A 19,043-nucleotide genomic window follows, 5' to 3' on the forward strand; every position below is an offset into this window, starting at 1 on the left:
GTCGCAACCGCTGAGTGTTCCTCTAAAAACTATCCGATAGGAAACAGCGGACGCTACAAGAACTTGTATATCGAGAAGGAAATATAATCCCCTCTAAATGAATTTTAACTGTTCGCAGCGTTTTGATTTTTCACTCATTTGTGTTTTTAAGTCATACCGAATTTAAAAACCTAAATATATCGTTGGAAAAAGTCAATGCCGTATCCGCAATATGTCTGCGCCCAGTGATAGCACACATCTAGTAAGGGTACCTTCCTTTTTATCTGTCATTTTCAAAATGCTGTTTTCTCTTATGATAAGATTACGTGTGAATTCTGTAAAGGATGCCTTTCACAAAGTTGCAGTACGCATTTATTAATAAAATTTTCATAAAGGCAATCTTTTATTGATTGCTTAAAGCACTATCAAGCACCTTTGATCCTGCATGTTTGTTTCATGTATTTTTTTTGTACGGTACTGAATACTGTAACGTTACATGGCAAAAAATACCATGGTGTCATGTCTAAAATAATGTTTTATTACTCAATAATTTAAATGTGATGCACAAATTACATTATTGTTAACAATTATTTAGTCTCTGCGTGTGTGTGGTCACATTTTGTTTACAAGACAAATTTTGTTTGTCTTCTTACACTAGTTCCATGCTTAAGCGCTCCAAATTTCAGGACATGTGGAGGTCTGTGCATGTGGTTTCACCCAGAATCTGGAGCAGAGATCTACAGAAAGTCTGGAGCACATGGGCTTGCGGACTCTGCTCTCAAACCCCATCCAACACGCAGCCTTCACATCATCCAAGGACACAAGCGGAGAAAGCCAAACGCAGACGAGCACGGGAGAAGGCCATACTCAGTAGTGTGGGTTATGCATAATCAAAACAGTGCACATTTCATATGGTTTAAAAACCATTCAAGCCTTCTAACCCTTTAACCCTTATAGGATGTGAATGGTGTTGAACTGAGCTGGTCTGATAAAGAGAAAATAACCTACAATGAAGCACTCTTACCTGGAGAGATGAAAGGTAACAGAATGCTTTTCCTTCTTCTCTTCATATTATTTCTTGTGTTATTGTGCATTGATGCTCTGTTTTTTCCACTGATGGGGTTTATGTTTGACTAATGCATTTACCATATTATAGATGCCTGTGCTATCATCCCTATCTGTAACTCCCATGTCTTCCAAACATCCTCTCTTTTAGACACCACTCTGCCCTTCCCACAATCCTACAGCCCAGAATATGTGGAGTTTGGCTGGTATCAGTGGTGGGAGAAACAGGGATTCTTCAGTCCTGAGCAGCATGTAACGTATTATAGATTTATATGCATTATTATCTTCTTCAATAATCTGATAATCCAATTTGATAGTCTGAAGTCTAAACTATAAACAATTTGTCTAAAGTATGTCTGAAACTTTTTATTACCAGCACTTTTGCTTCTTTATTTTGAATTCATATAAATGGATTTATTTAAAATAATGATTTATTTATTTATTCAGCAAGGGCACATTCAATTTATCAAAAATTACAGCAACAACTTTTATAATTTATATATATATATATATATATATATATATATAAATTCCAAATTAATTTTGTTTTTTTAACTTTCAAAGAATCTTGGGGGGGGGGAGTACTTTTCACAAAAATATTAAGCAGCACAACTTTTTTCAACTATTATGAACTATTATAATTAACAAATGTTTCTTGAGCAGTAAATCAGCATATTATAATGATTTCTGAAACAGTGAGGACTAGAGTAATGATTCAGCTTTACCATCACAGAATTACATTTTAGAATATATTCAAATAGAAAACATTGATTTTAAATTATACGAATATTTCACCAAATTACTGTTTTGACTGATTTGTTTTGAGCATAAGCTGTGCCGACTTTGTTCTTTTAGTAGAGGGGATGTATTATTGCACGTTACATGCTTTTTTGACATACTGTACATGTATTAGTGTTCTTGGTTTTTGCACAAATTATAATGTTTTTAACCAAGTTTTTTTTTGTGTGTTTGTCTTATTCTTCAGCGTAAACAGCCCCATTCTGTTGATAAATATTTTTCCTTATGTATTCCACCCCCAAATGTGACCGGCACTTTACATCTCGGACATGCACTGACAGTGGCTATTGAAGATGCTTTGGCTCGCTGGTACCATTTCAAGATCAGTAACATAACATACATCAATAATGTAGAAGATCTCTATAAATGGACACTTTGTCAGAGTCCAATATGTTATTATGTTTTAAATTCAGGCGACGAATGCAGGGCTACAAGGTGCTATGGGTTCCAGGCTGTGACCATGCTGGAATTGCAACACAGGTATCCCACCTCTACATCTGTTAATGATGCTGAGATTTTATTGTCTATGCGTATTAGCTGTTCAGAAAACTCTCTGATGTGTGTGTTAGTCTGTGGTGGAGAGGAAGCTGTTGAGGGAACAGGGGAAGTGCAGACAGGACTACAGTAGAGAGGAGTTCCTCAAACAGGTCTGGAGATGGAAAAATGAGTGAGTCTTTGTCTCTCCTTTTTTGTTGTCCTTCTTTTCTTTATATATCTATATGGAAGCTTGTTTCTACCACAAAATAAAAAATAAAACGGTTAATTGCGACTTTTGATCTCACAATTCCAAAGTTCCAATTAAAAGATCTCACAATTATGAGGGGAGAAAAATCAGAAGTGCAAGTTATTAACTCGCAATTGTGAGAGAAAAAAAGTCAGAATTGCACATTTATATCTCACAGTTTGCCAGATTGTGAGAAATAAAAGTAAAAAAATAAATAAATCCTGCAATTTCAGACTTTATTAGTCACAATTGCGAGTTAATATCTCACAATACTGAGAAAAAAGTCCGAATTTCAAGTTTATTTCTCACAGTTTGCAAGATTGTGGGAAATAAAGAAAAAACGTTGTGAAAAATAAACTAGCAGAGTATGCCATCACAGTATCATAAAGTCTGAATTGTATATATCAATTCTAAGTGTATATATCATAATTCTAAGGGGAAAAAACCAAGTCAGAGTTATAAATTCACAATTGCGAGAAAAAGTTAGAATTGCCGTTTTTTATCTCACAGTTTGCAAGAACGCGAGAAATAAAGTCCAAAACCTGATTCCTGCAAATTAACACTTTATAATTAGCAATTGCATATTTATATCTCACAGTTGTGAGAAATAACCTCAATAAATTGAGTATCATATTTTTCTCAGAATTTCAAGTTTATATCTCAAAATTCTGAGAAAAAAAGGCCAGAATTTTGAGTTGTTATCTCTCAACTGCAACAAAAGTAAAAATTGTGTTGCAATTACCACATTTTCTTTATATCCGATTCTATATATATCAGAGTCTTTCAGTGGTTCAGTTCAGGGTCTGTATATGGAACAATTGCAACTATTAAATTATCCGATTCCATACGGTAACTGTTTAGGGATGTCTTTTTTTAATTCAACTTTACAGTTTGGCCTTCTGTCTTTTCTTTTTATTTTAGAAAAGGGGATGAGATTTATCATCAGCTGAGAAAGCTAGGTGCATCTCTTGACTGGAGCAGAGCCTGTTTTACGATGGACCCGGTAATAAAACATTGGCTTTGTTACTGTATTCCTGCAGTAAATAATATACTTAATATAATTAATATATGTAAATAATATATTATACATTCAGTTCACACTTTTAATATTTTCTGATACTTAATTACATTTAATTGCATTTAAATGAAAATATATTATAAGTTACATTTATATTAAATACAATTAGCTGATCTTTATAGGGCTTTTTTTAGACCCAGTAAAATTGAACAGAAGTGCCCCATTGTTTGTAATATTATAACTACTTTGTCTTTCATTCATGGTATATTAAAATATACTGTACTTCAATGTCATTTCTGTTGAAACTTGTAATATCACATTTGTTATGATTAAGCTGAATTGTAGTACATTTATAATATATTAACTTTAAATGCAATATTGAATAATATTATAATATAATATTATAATTTATAAAAGTAATTTATATGTGCTTAAGTATGTATATCAACAATAGATTATTAAAACTATTGATTTTAAATGTAATTAAAAGTATTACAAAGTCAATGTTGTAAGTGTGTACCATTTGTTCCATTAATATAGTATCTGCAAGTACAGATTTGTTTAAAATATACAGTAACACTTTATTTTAATGTGACGTTGTTCTAGTAATAACAGTAAATTATGCATAATTACAAGTAACTAACCTTAAACGTAACTCAATTGTAATTACATGTACTTGATTTATATCGCCCAGTACTTATTTGAGTATAAAGTATGTAACCAAATATACTTTTAAGTTTTGACGTACACATTCAATACTCTTATTTTCTTGAGGGTTTTCATTGTGACGAATGAACCAGGTCTATTATCGACTGCAATCTCAGGACACATTTTGTCTACAAAATTGTATTAAATATATATGTATATTGTCTATATAGGGTTTCAGCAGTGCTGTGACTGAAGCTTTTGTCAGGTTGTGTGACTCTGGGCTCATCTATCGTTCCGAAGGTCTGGTCAACTGGAGCTGTGCGTTAGAGTCAGCCATCTCAGATATAGAGGTGCATCACTGGGCCAAACAATATCTGACAACACAAGCAATTCCACACATTTGTTGTAGACTAAGGCATGGTTTGATGTGTTAAGGTGGACTCAAAGGAGCTGTCTGGCAGGACTCTTCTGTCTGTTCCCGGCTATCAGCAGAAAGTGGAGTTTGGCATCATGGTTACATTTGCTTATCCTTTGGAGGGACAGGGTAAGTGGACATGTTTCAGTTTGCTCGATTTCTTGAGATTTTGTTTGACCCGTTTAGTTCTAAGGTGTGGTGTATTCATTTATTTTATTTAGAAAGAGAAGTTGCCGTTTCAACCACTCGTCCAGAGACGATGCTGGGAGACGTGGCCATTGCTGTTCATCCCGATGACCCTCGATATAAAGTAAAGTTATAATGGTTCTCAATGGATTTTCTTGTCAACTGTGCTTATGTTATGTGAAGCCTGAATTTTACTCAATTACCAATTGTAGCTATGGGTAAAAATTATTTATTTTTCTTTTAAGCTAAAAATCATTATGATATTAAAGGGATACTCCACTTTTTTTTGGAAATAGGCTCATTTTACAACTTCCCCAGAGTTAAACAGTTGGGTTTTACTGTTTTCGAATCCATTCAGCTGATTTTCTGATATTTAGAAGAATTTTATTTTTTTTTTTTGACAGGGACAGTATACATTAATTATCATTACTGCAAATGTACTAGAATTAGCCAAAAGGCTATTTTTCATCCATTGTCCCTGGACAGATGTTAATAGTCTACCTTAAAAAGAAACAGCAGTTAAAACTTTACAAGGAAAATACAAAATATAAAAACAATAAAACAATATAAATCGCTAAATCATTTAGGTAAATACAGTGTACAAATTCATTATATTATCAACATTTTGGCAAAATATAAATGTTGACAACAGTTACTCAACAAGGACACAGATGGCAGCACGATCAGGTAAGGATAAATTATATACTTATTAATGCTGACATGACTGGTGTAATATGAGCCAGTTTTTTAAGTGCTTTTTAAACAAAGTGTAAGTTGTAAATTCTCTAATATTCTGAGGAACAGAGTTCCATTCTTGTGCTGCTGAAACCGAAAAAAACATGAATATCAGTAACCAGACAGTTTCTGGTCTCATTGACTTCCATTGTATATATTTTTTCCTACTATGGAAGTCAATGAGACCAGAAACTGTCTGGTTACTGATATTCTTCTAAATATCAGAAAATCGGCTGAATGGTTTTGAAAACAGTAAACTCAACTGTTTAATTCTGGGGGAGTTGTAAAATGAGCCCATTTCCAAAAAAAGTGGAGTATCCCTTTAAGTAAAGATCATGTTCCATGAATATATTTTGTAAATTTACTACCATAAATATATAACACATTTATTTTTGTGAGTGAATGTAGCACAGTCGCGAACATAAATGGACAACTTTAAAGGCGATTTTTTTTTTTTTTTTTTTTGCACCCTCAGATTCCAGATTTTCAAATAGTATCTCAGCCAAATGTTGTCCTATCCTAACAAACCATACATCGATGGAAAGCTTGTTTATTCAGCTTTCATGTATACATTTCATGGCTGTACTTCTGTTCAAAGTAGAGATGCTCATTTTCTGGGCTATCGTGACCTAGAATACTGAATATTTTCATTTTACAACCAAAGCTCAAGCCCAAAATATGAATTCTTTTCACTTCAGGATCTTCATGGCAAACACTGCAGGCATCCATTCACTGAGCGGTTATTACCTATTGTCCCTGACTCTATGGTGGATATGACATTTGGCACAGGTATTTCATTTGTTTATTTACATTTACATTTATTCATTTATCCAAAGCGACTTACAATTGCTATATATGTCAGAGGTCGCACGCCTCTGGAGCAACTAGGGGTTAAGTGTCTTGCTCAGGGACACATTATTGTCTCACAGTGGATTCGAACACAGGTCTCTCACACCAACGGCATTATGCATAAAATTTTTGGAGATGAGTGGTTAATTTGTCGTTAAATGGCCCCTTTCCACATTTAATTTCTATACCCCATTTGCTACAATAGCAAAAGCTCAAATCTGTGATAGTGTTTTCCAAAAGAGACCAATATTTGGACAATTTTCACCTTGACTGTTCACATTGCAAAAAAATCAGTTGAGAATACAGCCTTAATCACTGTTACCTCTGTTCAGTGAATTTTTATCGTAAATATAGTCTTTTTAACAGGAATTCATTCACGTCTTGAATTTTTTGTTAGGGTGAAATATTTCCCCACAGGCTTTGCACGATATTGGTGACATGGATTTGTCACATTGACCAACAGAAAGCTGCTTGAACTAAAAGTGACTTTTGTGCGAGCGGTGCTTCACAACTACACTATTGTCAATGGACAACGGACCTTTTTTGCCTGATAATCTGATGCAATTTCACTATTAAAATTTCAGCCCCAGTCTTTCAACTTTGCCTTCATAGGTGCTGTTAAATTGACACCAGCTCATGACCACACTGACTTCCTACTCGCTCAGAGACATTCACTCCCACACCTCACTGTGATTGGAGGAGATGGGACCATGACCTCAGTCTGTGGCCAATGGCTAGAGGTACAGACATCATTTTACATTTGACCTTTACTAACTCTCTATTGTGACCAATATCCGAGGTGATGTCGTTGCAAGTTATTTTGTTTAAGGATTATGATTATAAGGGATCATAAATAAAAATAATTGTAATGTACACAAATAAATAATTTCAGAGGTAATAGCAAAACCCGACATGTGGGTCATTGGATGGATGAGCATGTTTCTGTCTGTCAGGGTGTTAAACGCTTTGATGCTAGAGAACGAGTAATTACTGCACTGATGGAGAGGAATCTGTTCAGAGGAACGAAGGATCATCCCATGTCATTACCAATCTGCAGGTAAACCACTGTAAATTAGACCCCTAAACCAGTCAATTCTTCCCAAACTTCTCAATACTGAGAAAATTACAGGCTGCTGAATTATCATCTGTCTATATTTCAACACACTTTTGTGTACTTAGGCAGACTCTTCCTTTAAAACATTTTTGGCAGCATTTTTTATTATTATTAGACTATAAAATAGCAGTAGTCCTTGACATTATGTCATGTCTTGATTTTATTCCTCCCACATAGCCGCTCTGGAGATGTCATTGAACCATTGCTGAAGAAACAGTGGTTTGTACGCTGTCAGGAAATGGCCAAGAAAGCAGTTCAAGTGAGTGAGTGTGTTTTAAATGTGCGGTTGCATTAGATATAAATTGTGCTGGTACGCTAAACCAACACAGTATGTGGGACGGATACAGTTTTTCAGTTATGTCTTACACATAATTATAATAAAGCTAATGATATCATTTAAACAGTTAAATTTGAATAAAAGTGACTGTGAAGGCATTTATAATGTAACAATAGATAATTATAGGTAGTTTCAAGTAAATGCTGTTCATTTTTACATCAAAGAATAATCAAAAGATTAATAAAAAAAATCCTGAAAAAAATGAATCATGGTTTCCACAAAAATATTAAGCAGCATAACTGTTTGTCAACATTGATTATAATTAGAAATGTTTCCTGAAGCATTTTAAGATATAGTAAAGCAGAAAATGGATGTAAAATATTTCAAAATTACTGGATTTTTGAGACGTCTTTCAAAAACATTGAAAATATTACCTTCACCAAAGTAATCGAACAGTCATCCACATTTAATCCTGGTTTTGTTTACATGGCCTTGAATTAACATGCTTGTGGTTTAATTACTGTCCCTGTCAATATTCCCTCGATTCATCAACAGCTTTACTGGAAAACATATTCCTGTTACTGGTCAATGATGGTGTACAAACCTTTGCCATTGAAATTTGATTATTCTTTTTGATGATTTTGTTGATTCGCACACTGACATCCCATGTAAATACTCTTTTTAGGCAGTGGAAGAAGGGGATCTACAGATTACTCCTCACTTTTATTCAAAAATGTGGAAGAGCTGGCTGTCCAACATCAGGTTAGCCTTATTATATCCAAACCACATAGATCTTTCTAACATATGCAAATGGACTATTTTGTAGGTTGTCTATTTGACTTGTCAGTGAGTCTTAAGGAGACCCTATATAAGTAGGCTGGTTTAGGGTCATGTCCATATGAACAGTTACACTCTTCTGTTGATATTCTTTCAATTACATGCTTGAATAGTATTTTTTATAACTTCCTTTATTTTTTTAATTAATTTACTCTTTATTTCAGACCAATGGGTCCATATCAAAAACAAACAGAGTAGAACAAGAACAATACATACAGACATCAATTTACAGACAACATACACATTTCTCTTAAAAAACATATAAGCTTTCATTCCACTGCCTCCAGAAACAGGAAAAATACCTTGTATCACTTAATGTGATATTATTTAGCACCATTATGATGCTATTTTTTGAGTCACTCAGCCGACACATAAAACTGTACATATACCTCCGTAATAAAGCATGTAGAGTGGGAACACTGTTGGAGACAAACATCTGGCTTGCGCTTGTCCACCTCGGGACCCTAAGCAAAATTCTAAGCGCATCATTATATGCCACCTGGAGCTTTTTCATTTTAGCTCTAGAATATTTACACCACAAGTGAGCTGTATATTTGTATTTCCACCTTGCAGTGATTGGTGTATTTCCAGACAGCTTTGGTGGGGTCATCAGATTCCAGCCTATCGAGTGACTCTGCAAAACTCAAAGGACACAGAAGAGGTGAGGGACAGGGACTATCATAAAATCTGCATCTATAGCCCAAAGATGACCTTTAATGTACTTGCTCTAGCATAATGCGTCCATGATTAGGCCTTGATCGTATTGTTGACTGCCTCGAGCAGGAGCAGTGGGTCTGGGGCAGGAGTGCTGCCGAGGCTCGGCATCGTGCGGCTGTGAAGTTTGGGGTGAATCCCGATGACATCACACTCACACAGGGTGATTATCATAGAGTTGACATGAATCACACGTCTGTTTTGATGATTACTACTCATAATCTAGACTTCTTTCAAAGGTTTGGCCTCTTATGCTCACCAAGGCTGTATTTACTTATAATAATAATAAAATAATAATAATATAATAAAAAATACTGATTATTATTATTATTTAAAAAACAACTGTTTTCTATTTTATTATATTTGAAAATGTTAGTTATTCTTGTTATGGAAAAACAGATATTAAGGAATGGCAACTCATTTGAGTTGTTGTTCCAAAACCGTATAATTTTTGTTCTTCCGTGGAGCTAAAAAAAAAGACATTTAGCTGAATATCCAAGCTGATCTTTTTAATAAAATAAGGTTAATGGTCACCCAGGACTGTCAAGCCCCAAGTCAGCTTTGTGTGAAAAGAAAACAAATGTAAATTATTCACTGAAAGTTAAATAACTCACTGATATGTTTTTTAGTTTCAGACACAAGCTTTCAAATCTCATTAACACACATTCAAATTTCACATCCTGTTCTCAGTAATGTGTTTTTTGTATACAGCTGATCATGACACCCATAAATGCATTTATTTAAATCACATGATTGAAGGCTGATCTTAAAATGTATTACTTATGAATCAACCTCGTGTCTGTCTGTTTCAGACCCAGATGTGCTGGATACTTGGTTCTCTTCTGGTCTCTTTCCATTTGCAATGCTTGGCTGGCCTGAGCAGGTTCATTTTATAGTCAATTTTTCTCTCACCATCATGAAAAAAGTAAAACACCTTTATTTTAATATGTGAAGATGAACATACTTTGATATGACTCTCTATTCTCAGACAGAGGACCTAAACCAATTCTACCCCAATTCCATTCTGGAAACAGGAAGTGACCTCATCTTTTTCTGGGTGGCCAGGATGGTTATGCTGGGCAGAGAGCTGACAGGCCAGCTGCCCTTTAAACAGGTTGTGTTGATGGCTTATTGCTGAGCTCGTAACTCTAAATGTCATATCGTAAGGTTGGCAGGAATTGAAAATTTTATATTGCGATGTGCGCCTAAATGTCACTAAGAAATGTTACCATCTGTTTTGCCATCAAAATGTCTTAAAAGTTTAGTGCAGCTCTGACTCATTTATTGCTTTCTCTCTCTCACTTCTCCATCACTGTGTGAAACAGGTGCTCTTTCACTCTCTGGTGAGAGATAAATATGGGCGGAAGATGAGTAAATCTTTAGGAAATGTCATTGACCCTCTTGACGTCATCTCAGGGATTTCTTTGGAGGTATACTCATATATGCCTGAAGGCCTATTTCAATCATGTGCAAAACACAAATTATGTTGTACTGATGCATTTACTTTTGAAACAGGAAATTATGGGTTATACACTATTGGATTCGTGTCGAACTCACGTAAAGTTGATAATTGCGCAAATAACTGCAACAGAGATGGCGACAAAGAGGAAAAACTTTAAAATATTGAGTTTAGTCTTTTTTCTTTTCTTTCAAAACTATTTTTTTTTTTTGGACAAAATAGTATTACATTTTAATATTAGCAATTTATGGGCAATTAGCAATAACATGAAAATAGCTATTGGCTTATGATATCAGCCAGAATTGTAATATTAGTGAATCCCCAACTAAAAAAACCTGGACTAAAAGCCTTAAAATTGCTATTTTAACAGAGAAATCTATTTTTACATGAAATTTTATGAATAATTGTCTTTATATTCTGTGAGAATAGACCAGTAAATGTTATCGAAAACTATTAATCAAAATAAAGGTAATAATAATAACCAAATATAATATAAAAAGCGTAAACTTAAAAAGTTTAGTTGCCTTCTCAACTAACTGAAAAGTTGCAGTACTAAAATGACCGTATTCACTTTGTAGCCCTTAATCCTGTAATTGTGGACAAATGTGGGCACAGAGGTTTCAGGTGTGATCCTGAAATGAAATGTAATATCACTGTCTTCGATAAAGTTTTGTCTATCCATTTATGGTGTTATTTTTTATTTTGGGGGTATTTTTGAATTTATTTACTTCAAAAAGTACCATATTTTCTATGTATCTTATACATTTCTATGTATCTTATACATTATTGTAGTTTCATACCATTACACTTGATTTTGTATGCCTGTATTTTTCCTCCTTTCTCTTTTTAGTTCCTACAAACACTAAATTCTCAGTATATTAATACAAAATAATAATTCAAATGTATTAATGAGTATAACAAGACTTTGCACAGCTGGCAGTGAGCAGCTATTAGTCAGATGTCTTTAACCAGGCCTCAGGGCAGAACTGACGCACAGCCAATCCATAGTGAAATCTTAATATCTGAAGCAGCTAACGTTCTAATCACCACTTTGTCATGAGGACTTCATTTTCTTGTCGGTCACATTCTGGTTTCTCTGTAGAGACTTCAAGAGAAAGTCAGAGAAGGAAACTTGGATCCGAGAGAAAGCGTTGTTGCCATGGAGGCTCAGGTCAGTGTGAGGCTCTCCCTATTCCAGTGATCCAGTCGCTCCCGCTGTGCAGGTTCACCTCATTTCCTGTGTCCTTTCTACAGAAGAAAGATTTCCCTAAAGGGATTCCAGAGTGCGGGACAGACGCTTTGAGGTTTGCTCTCTGCTCTTATAAAGCCCAGGGTAAGTCGCCCTCATTACAGAGTCCTGTAATCAAACCTTACGATCAGAATTACCCAAAGTTCTTTACTCCCTCCGCTGATGTTTTGTTCAAATCCTGTCTCAGGAGAGGACATCAGCCTGTCTGTGTCTCATGTGCTGAGCTGTAGACATTTCTGTAATAAGATGTGGCAGGCGGTGCGCTTCACCCTCGCCACGTTGCATGATGCAAGTTTACCGACATCATTAGCAGAGGTACGGCAGCAAATATGTGTAACAATAAAACAGCTCGTCGAATCGGATCCAGCTCACTGCATAATACCAAAATATCCTCCTGTTCTGAATTCAGGTTCTAATGAAGAAAACTCTTTATCTCATGCTGTATTTGGTCCTATGCTGTTTCACATTCTTTCTTCTGCTTTCAATCAGTTTAATGAGATTAAATGATAAAGGAAGAAGAACAGTGCCAGTGCTAAATTACTTGTTGGAGCAAATGGCAGAAAATCCATTTGAAGGATGAAGTCATAGATCTTCACTGAGATTATCAGTTGATAACCGTTTCCTCCACGGTGTGCTTGTGTTAGTAACAAAATCTACTGGCAGCCTGTTATAGTGCACATTTTGATATTTTTTTAATTACTTTTAAAGGAGTAGTTCACTTTTGAAAAAACTTCTGCTGATAATTTACTCACCCCCATGTCATCCAAGATGTCCATGTCATTCTTTCTTCAGTCGAAAAGAAATTAAGGTTTTTGATGAAAACATTCCAGGATTTTTCTCCATATAATGGACTTCAATGGGGACCAAACGGTTCAAGGTCCAAATGAGAGTTTCAGTGCAAACTGCAAACTGTTCAAAGGGCTTTAAACGATTCCAGACGATGAATAAGGGTCTTATCAAGTGAAAAATAAAAAAATAACAAAGTTTAAGTTTTATAAGCTCAAATTTTCGCCTTTCTCTGTTCTGTGATGCGCGTTTGTGACTCCCCTGTTCGAACTCGTTCATCAAAATGAACAAATCTTTTTCCGTGTCATTTGGTTCATTCAACGAACGAATTGTCTCGGAAAAAGATTTGTTCATTTTGATTAACGAGTTCAAACAGGAGAGTCACACAGAACAGAGCAAGGCGACTATTTGAGCTGATAAAACTTAAACATTGTTATTTATTTATTAAATGAGCGATTGTTTCACTTGATAAGACCCTTATTCATCGCCTGGAATCGTTTAAAGCCCTTTGAACAGTTTGAAAGTGTCTTTTGGACCTTGAACCGTTTGGTTCCCATTGAAGTCCATTATATGGAGAAAATCCTGGAATGTTTTCATCAAAAATTTCTTTTCGACTGAAGAAAGAATGACATGGACATCTTGGATGACATGGGGGCGAGTAAATTATCAGCTTTTTGTTTTTTTTTTCAAAAGTGAACTACTCCTTTAAGGAGTGAATACTTTTATTCAGCTAGGATGCATTAAATTGATCAAAGTGACAATAAAGAGATTTATAATGTTACTGAATTAAATGTCACATAACTTTCTCAGGATTAAACAAATCCTAAAAATAAATGTTATCCATAAAAATTGTAAGATGTTTTCAACACTGAAAAGAATAAGAAATGTTTATTGAGAAGCAAATTAGCATATTGGACTGATTTCCGAAGGATCATGTGACACTGAAGAGTAATGATGCTGAAAATTCAGCTTTAACAGCAGGAATACATTACATTTGGTAACACTTTACTTGCAGGGGTGTGCATAAGACTGACATGACACCTTCATAACCATGACATATGTCTTGGATATGAAGTAGGGTTTATGAATGTCATAAAGTGTCTTTCGCTCAATAATGACATTTTAAATGCAAGTTTGACATTGTTAAAGATGTCTTTGTTATGACATCTTGACATAAACCATAACATAGTGGTTGGCTTTGACATTGGCTGTCATGAGGCCATTATAACTGTGTCATGACTTTTTTAAAAATCTTACCAACCCCAACATTTTTAACAGTACTGTACATTCAGAAAATTGACCGAATCTGTAAATTGACTGCTAAATATCAACATGGTTGGCAGACTAATATTGATTTTAGTGTTTTTCTCAATTTGTCTCTCAGACCTATCCTTTATCCAGCATGGACAGGTGGATATGTTCGCGTCTGTACAGCACAGTTCAGCAGTGTGAGCAGGGTTTCGAGAGCTTCGAGCTCCACACGGTCACGTCTGCACTGCACTCTTTCTGGCTCCACAGTCTGTGTGACGTCTACCTGGTGAGTATGATCTGCACTGCAGTGCTGTCATGATTTGATGGATCTAACAATCATCGATTGATGAGTTTCCTCCCTAAACTGGCTTTTTGGTTCCTCTCTTACTCCTTCAGGAAAGCATCAAGCCGGTGTTGAAATGTGAAGGCTCTGGTAGTGAAGAACAGAGAGTTCGAGAAAGGCAGGTGGCCACGTCTGTGTTGTATCACAGCGTGTCCGTCTCTCTCGCTCTCCTCTCGCCCTTTATGCCGTTCCTCACAGAGGAGATGTGGCAGAGACTCGTGCCTTATGGTGACTCTGACAGGACCTCTACCAGCCTGTGTGTGCAGCCCTACCCAAAGACCTCACAGCTGGTGAGCCAGTCGGAAACACAAACACAATTGTATTTTTGACACAAAACAACTCTTTTCAATCTCCTCCTTCACCACAGGAGCACTGGTACTTTCCTAAGGAGGAAGCAGACTTCTCTTTGGTACAGGAAGTTGTCAGAGTGGCGAGGTTACTGAGGGCCCAGTGCCAGATGACAAAGGAAAGACCTGACTGTGAGAAAATCTCTTTTTTTTTTCTTTTTTTTTTACTTCACGCTAATGTTTTAGTTTTGGTAGCTGTGTTTAGAAAGGCAAGTATCACTACTGAAACTCTGATGAAATATTTTAACATTATTTGATATACTCTTATAGTATATTTTGAATTAACATTATATACACTACCGGTCAAAAGTTTTAGATCGGTAAGATTTTTTTATGTTTTTAAAAGAAGTCTCTTTTGTTTTCAATATCATTACTGTTGCTGATTACACATCAGTTTTCAGTGTCACATGATCCTTCAGAAATCATTCTAATATGCTGATTTTATGCTCAAAATACATAAATTATTATTTTCAATGTTGAAAACAGTCGTGTAGCATTTTTTTCCCAAAAATTCTATGATGAATAGAAAGTTCAAAAGAACAACATTTATTTAAAATATAATCTTTTCTAACATTATAAATGTCTTTACTGTAACTTTTGATCAATTTAACTCATCCTTGATGAATAAAAGTATTTTCTAATTTCTTTCCCCCAAAAATAAAAAATAAATTCTTACTGACCCCAAACTTTTGAATGGTAGCGATTAATTACAAAAACTTTCCATTTCAGATCAATTTTGTTTTTTTGAAATTTCTATGCATCAAAGAATCCTGAAATAAAAATGTAAAAAACTGTTTTCAACATGGATGATAATCATAAATGTGTCTTGAGCATCATATAATAATTTCTGTAGGATCATGTGACACTGAAGACTGGAGTAATGGTGCTGTAAATTCAGCTTTGATCACAGGAATAAATTACACTTCACTCTATATTCACATAGAAAACCGCTGTTTTAAATTGTAATAATATTTCACAATATTACTGTTTTTTTGTATTTTTTATTAAATAATTGCAGCCTTGGTGAGCAGAAGTGACTTCTTTTAAAAACATAAAAAATCTTACCGATCTAAAACTTTTGACCGGTAGTGTATATATTTTTTTCTTCAATTTCTTTCCTCTATTGTCCAATTTTGGTGAGCCTGTGTAAATAGTAGCCTCAGTTTTTAGTGCCAGACAGGCTGGTCTGAGTATTTCAGAAACTGCTGATTTACTGGGATTTTCCAAGAATGGTTTGAAAGGAGAAAATATCCTGTGGCTAAAAATGCCTTCTGATGCCAGAACTCAGAGGAGAATGTAAACCAGACTGGTTCGAGCTGATATAAAAGCAGCAGTAACTCAAATAACCACTCGCTATAACTAAGAAATGAAGAAGAGCTTCTTTAATCACACAACACGTTGAACCTTGAAGCAGAAGGGACACCTAACACACCGGTGCCACTCCTGTCCGCAAGAACAGGAAACCATGTTACGTTCAAAGTCACTTAAATCATCTTTCTTCCCCATTCTGATGTTCAGTTTGAACTTCAGAAGATCATCTGCAGATCAAATGCATTCAGTTGCTACCATGTGATTTGCTGCTATTAGTACCTAATAAAGTGGCTGGTTAGTGTATAGTAGATTAAATCTTTCATCATGTGATCTATAATAGTTGTGTCTTCTAGTGTGGGCAGTGTGTGGACCAGATCAGGCTGAGACTCTTCTCCACTTCAGATCTGCGATCTGCACGCTGGGCCGAATCTCAGCGCTTCATCTGCACTGTCCAGAGGGAGGTTTCGCTGACTCCCCTCCACCTAAGGCCAGTGCTGTAGGGGTGGTGGATCATTCCATCTGCTTGCATCTCAGTGTTCAGGTAATGCAGAGTAAGATTTTCCTTTCTAATGTATAAGGATGCTTCTATATATACACACTGCTGATGTCTCATTCTCTCTCTGTCAATGTAGAGTGGTATTAATGCTGACAAACAGAGAGCTCTTCTCTCTCAGCGCAGAGAAAAGCTGGCTTCCAAACTCAAGCAGGCCCTTGCTCGGACATGCATACCCAACTACACTGAAAAAGTACCTGATAAAGTCAGAAAAGAGATGGAGAATAAGGTGAGTTCAGAAGTTCACAAAATCTGTACAGACCATCTTACACAATGAAGCCTATTGTAGGACCTTTTCTTTTTGCATTGTGACATAATTTTGTCATTATAATTATGTAAACAATTACTTATTATTTAAATTGTAATTGTAATGTACATCATGCTAATATTTGTTGCATTAAATGTAATCTATATATATATATATATTTGTATTAATCTAATGATAATTTTGAAAACTTTATTGGTAAATTCCAGAGGTTAAATATGACATGGATTTTCTTTGTAAAATTCATCCACCTCTACATGAGAAAGATATTTGCAAGCCAAATATAAATAGCCAGTCGACCGGATTTCTGTTACTTGAAATGCATGAGGTTTCCTTGCAAGCCTCATTGCACACTGTTTTCACTCACTGTTGAAATTCCATTTTCAACAGAAAACATTATTTATTTTGTGTTATTAAAGTTCAATATGAGATTATGCACATGAATTGATGTGCTTTTGCGCATGCACTTCATGCTTCGTTCTGTATATCCCATGAGAAATTTACATTCTTGTCAGTTGTAAAATATACAGTATGTAGCTGAATAAGGAGCTTTCATGCATTTTTGTGTTCTACAATAACCAGATCACAGCTATGGAGAAAGAGCTGAAGAACATCGAGGACCAACTTTTGGCTTTGGATGAAATAAGGAAAGAAGTGTAGTGGACACATTGAACCAAATTCTAAAGCCATCCAAAACCAGATGGAAAAAAATACTTTTTTCTTTTTGTAAATCTGATAAAGATCCCTTGAAACAGGCAATGAGTCATTTAACGACAACAACAAAAATGTCTGGGTCATATTTATGTCGATGTAACATTAATGTAAAATAAATTACTTACCAAATAACTCAATTGGTGAATCATTTTACTTTTGTGTACCTTTTTTCCATTTTATCAAATTCTGTGAAATACATAAGAGGACAAAAGAGGTTGTTCAAGATTCATTTCATTTTTTTGTAAATAAATACAAAAAATTTTGTAAAAACATTTATGCTTTATTAATTAACCAGTTCTGGAAAATAATTGAATAATGAATGAAAATAATGAATGTGATCTATTTATATAAGCAGCCTGTTTTAGGACCATTAGGATATATTATTTTATTATGTTAGGCAATCTTATACATTATGCTAGTGTGTATATATATATATATATATATATATATATATATATAGATTGTCACAAAATTTCACAATTTTAGATTTTTGCAGTTACATTTTTATAACAATAACGTTATCTCATGTTATGCGTTTATATTGCTTTCTGACCTTATCAAACACAAGCATGTTTCAAAACAAGACAATTCTGTGTGTTGGCTGTAGGTGTCGTCATTGTTGATTGTGTCATTGCTGCCTGAGTATCTCAGCAGGGAACTCTTCTTCATCAAATCCTTCCTATCAGTTGCATTCTCATTTAGGTCATCCTCTGTGTTGTCTTCAATTTAATTATTCCTTCTAATCTATTCTACTATATTTGTTTTTTCATCGAATGAGTCATACAAATGGTCAAAGGGTATTCTGAACAGTAATGTGTTTTTTTTTTCTTCATTGTGCTGAAAATGAAATAAGAGCAATGACCAAGAGATTCATATTAATAATAAGTCATGAGGAAATATCAGGAAATATCTGGAGTAACAGTGGACAAGTGGAACCAACAGTGGAAAAGGTCAAATTATTACAGGTGGAGGAACAGACCTGCACAGCACAAGACTGTTGGTTTTCATTTGAAGAACTCTTAAAATCAGAACTTAACACAAATATTGAGCTTTTAGATGGCAAAAAATGGGGCTGGGGGTGAAAAAGATGGTGAAAAATGGTGAAAAAGACCAAACACCAATCTATGGTTAAATAGTAAAATATTTTCTACATAGTAATTGTCGCATTATACCTTTTTTGCAAATTGACTGATTTTGAAATTGTGTGACCCATTGTCATTTAGCACGCACATCACCGGGAAAAATATGTCTAGGACTGGGATCTCTGGGTGCTCGACAAAGGACATAATAAAAAACAGAAAAGAAAAGAAAAAATCATCACACTTAAGGTTGTTTGGTTGTTTTTCATAGTATGATTTTTGGGAATTTTATTGTATCCAATTAGAGTGTTTTTTTTTCAATCAAGG

At 34.9% G+C, this 19,043-nt stretch overlaps 1 protein-coding gene across 4 annotated transcripts; it reads left to right on the forward strand.

The window, feature by feature from the left end:
* The first annotated feature begins 20 nt into the window (after window positions 1-20).
* Window positions 21-17,774, forward strand: vars2 (valyl-tRNA synthetase 2, mitochondrial). Of its 4 annotated transcripts, none has more exons than XM_039680591.2 (30): window positions 21-247; window positions 638-854; window positions 937-1,018; window positions 1,196-1,296; window positions 2,030-2,151; window positions 2,256-2,322; window positions 2,412-2,509; window positions 3,488-3,569; window positions 4,463-4,582; window positions 4,668-4,776; window positions 4,869-4,957; window positions 6,267-6,357; window positions 7,030-7,157; window positions 7,371-7,474; window positions 7,709-7,790; window positions 8,494-8,570; window positions 9,219-9,306; window positions 9,426-9,522; window positions 10,172-10,242; window positions 10,348-10,473; window positions 10,685-10,789; window positions 11,921-11,989; window positions 12,073-12,151; window positions 12,255-12,382; window positions 14,238-14,390; window positions 14,501-14,737; window positions 14,815-14,926; window positions 16,459-16,646; window positions 16,738-16,887; window positions 17,506-17,774. In XM_039680591.2, exons 2-30 carry the CDS (start codon window positions 642-644, stop codon window positions 17,581-17,583), a joined length of 3,246 nt encoding a protein of 1,081 aa, XP_039536525.2. In that variant the 5' UTR covers window positions 21-247; window positions 638-641; the 3' UTR covers window positions 17,584-17,774. The 4 variants fall into 4 exon arrangements, with proteins under 4 accessions (XP_039536525.2, XP_039536527.2, XP_039536524.2 ...); XM_039680590.2 differs by having other exon boundaries at window positions 65-241; XM_039680592.2 differs by having other exon boundaries at window positions 66-241; window positions 9,429-9,522.
* The last annotated feature ends 1,269 nt before the right edge of the window (window positions 17,775-19,043 follow it).

The sequence above is a fragment of the Pimephales promelas genome, chromosome 18 (assembly GCF_988280905.1).
Source record: "Pimephales promelas chromosome 18, fPimPro1.hap1.1, whole genome shotgun sequence".
Taxonomy (NCBI): Eukaryota; Metazoa; Chordata; class Actinopteri; order Cypriniformes; family Leuciscidae; genus Pimephales; species Pimephales promelas.

Excerpts from the sequence above, each read along its gene's own strand:
- vars2 (XM_039680591.2), top strand. The coding sequence starts at position 642 with ATGCTTAAGCGCTCCAAATTTCAGGACATGTGGAGGTCTGTGCATGTG. Across the intron at positions 10,243-10,347 it reads TGCTTGGCTGGCCTGAGCAG|ACAGAGGACCTAAACCAATT; the intron begins GTTCATTTTATA and ends CTCTATTCTCAG. Across the intron at positions 10,474-10,684 it reads GCCAGCTGCCCTTTAAACAG|GTGCTCTTTCACTCTCTGGT; the intron begins GTTGTGTTGATG and ends TGTGTGAAACAG.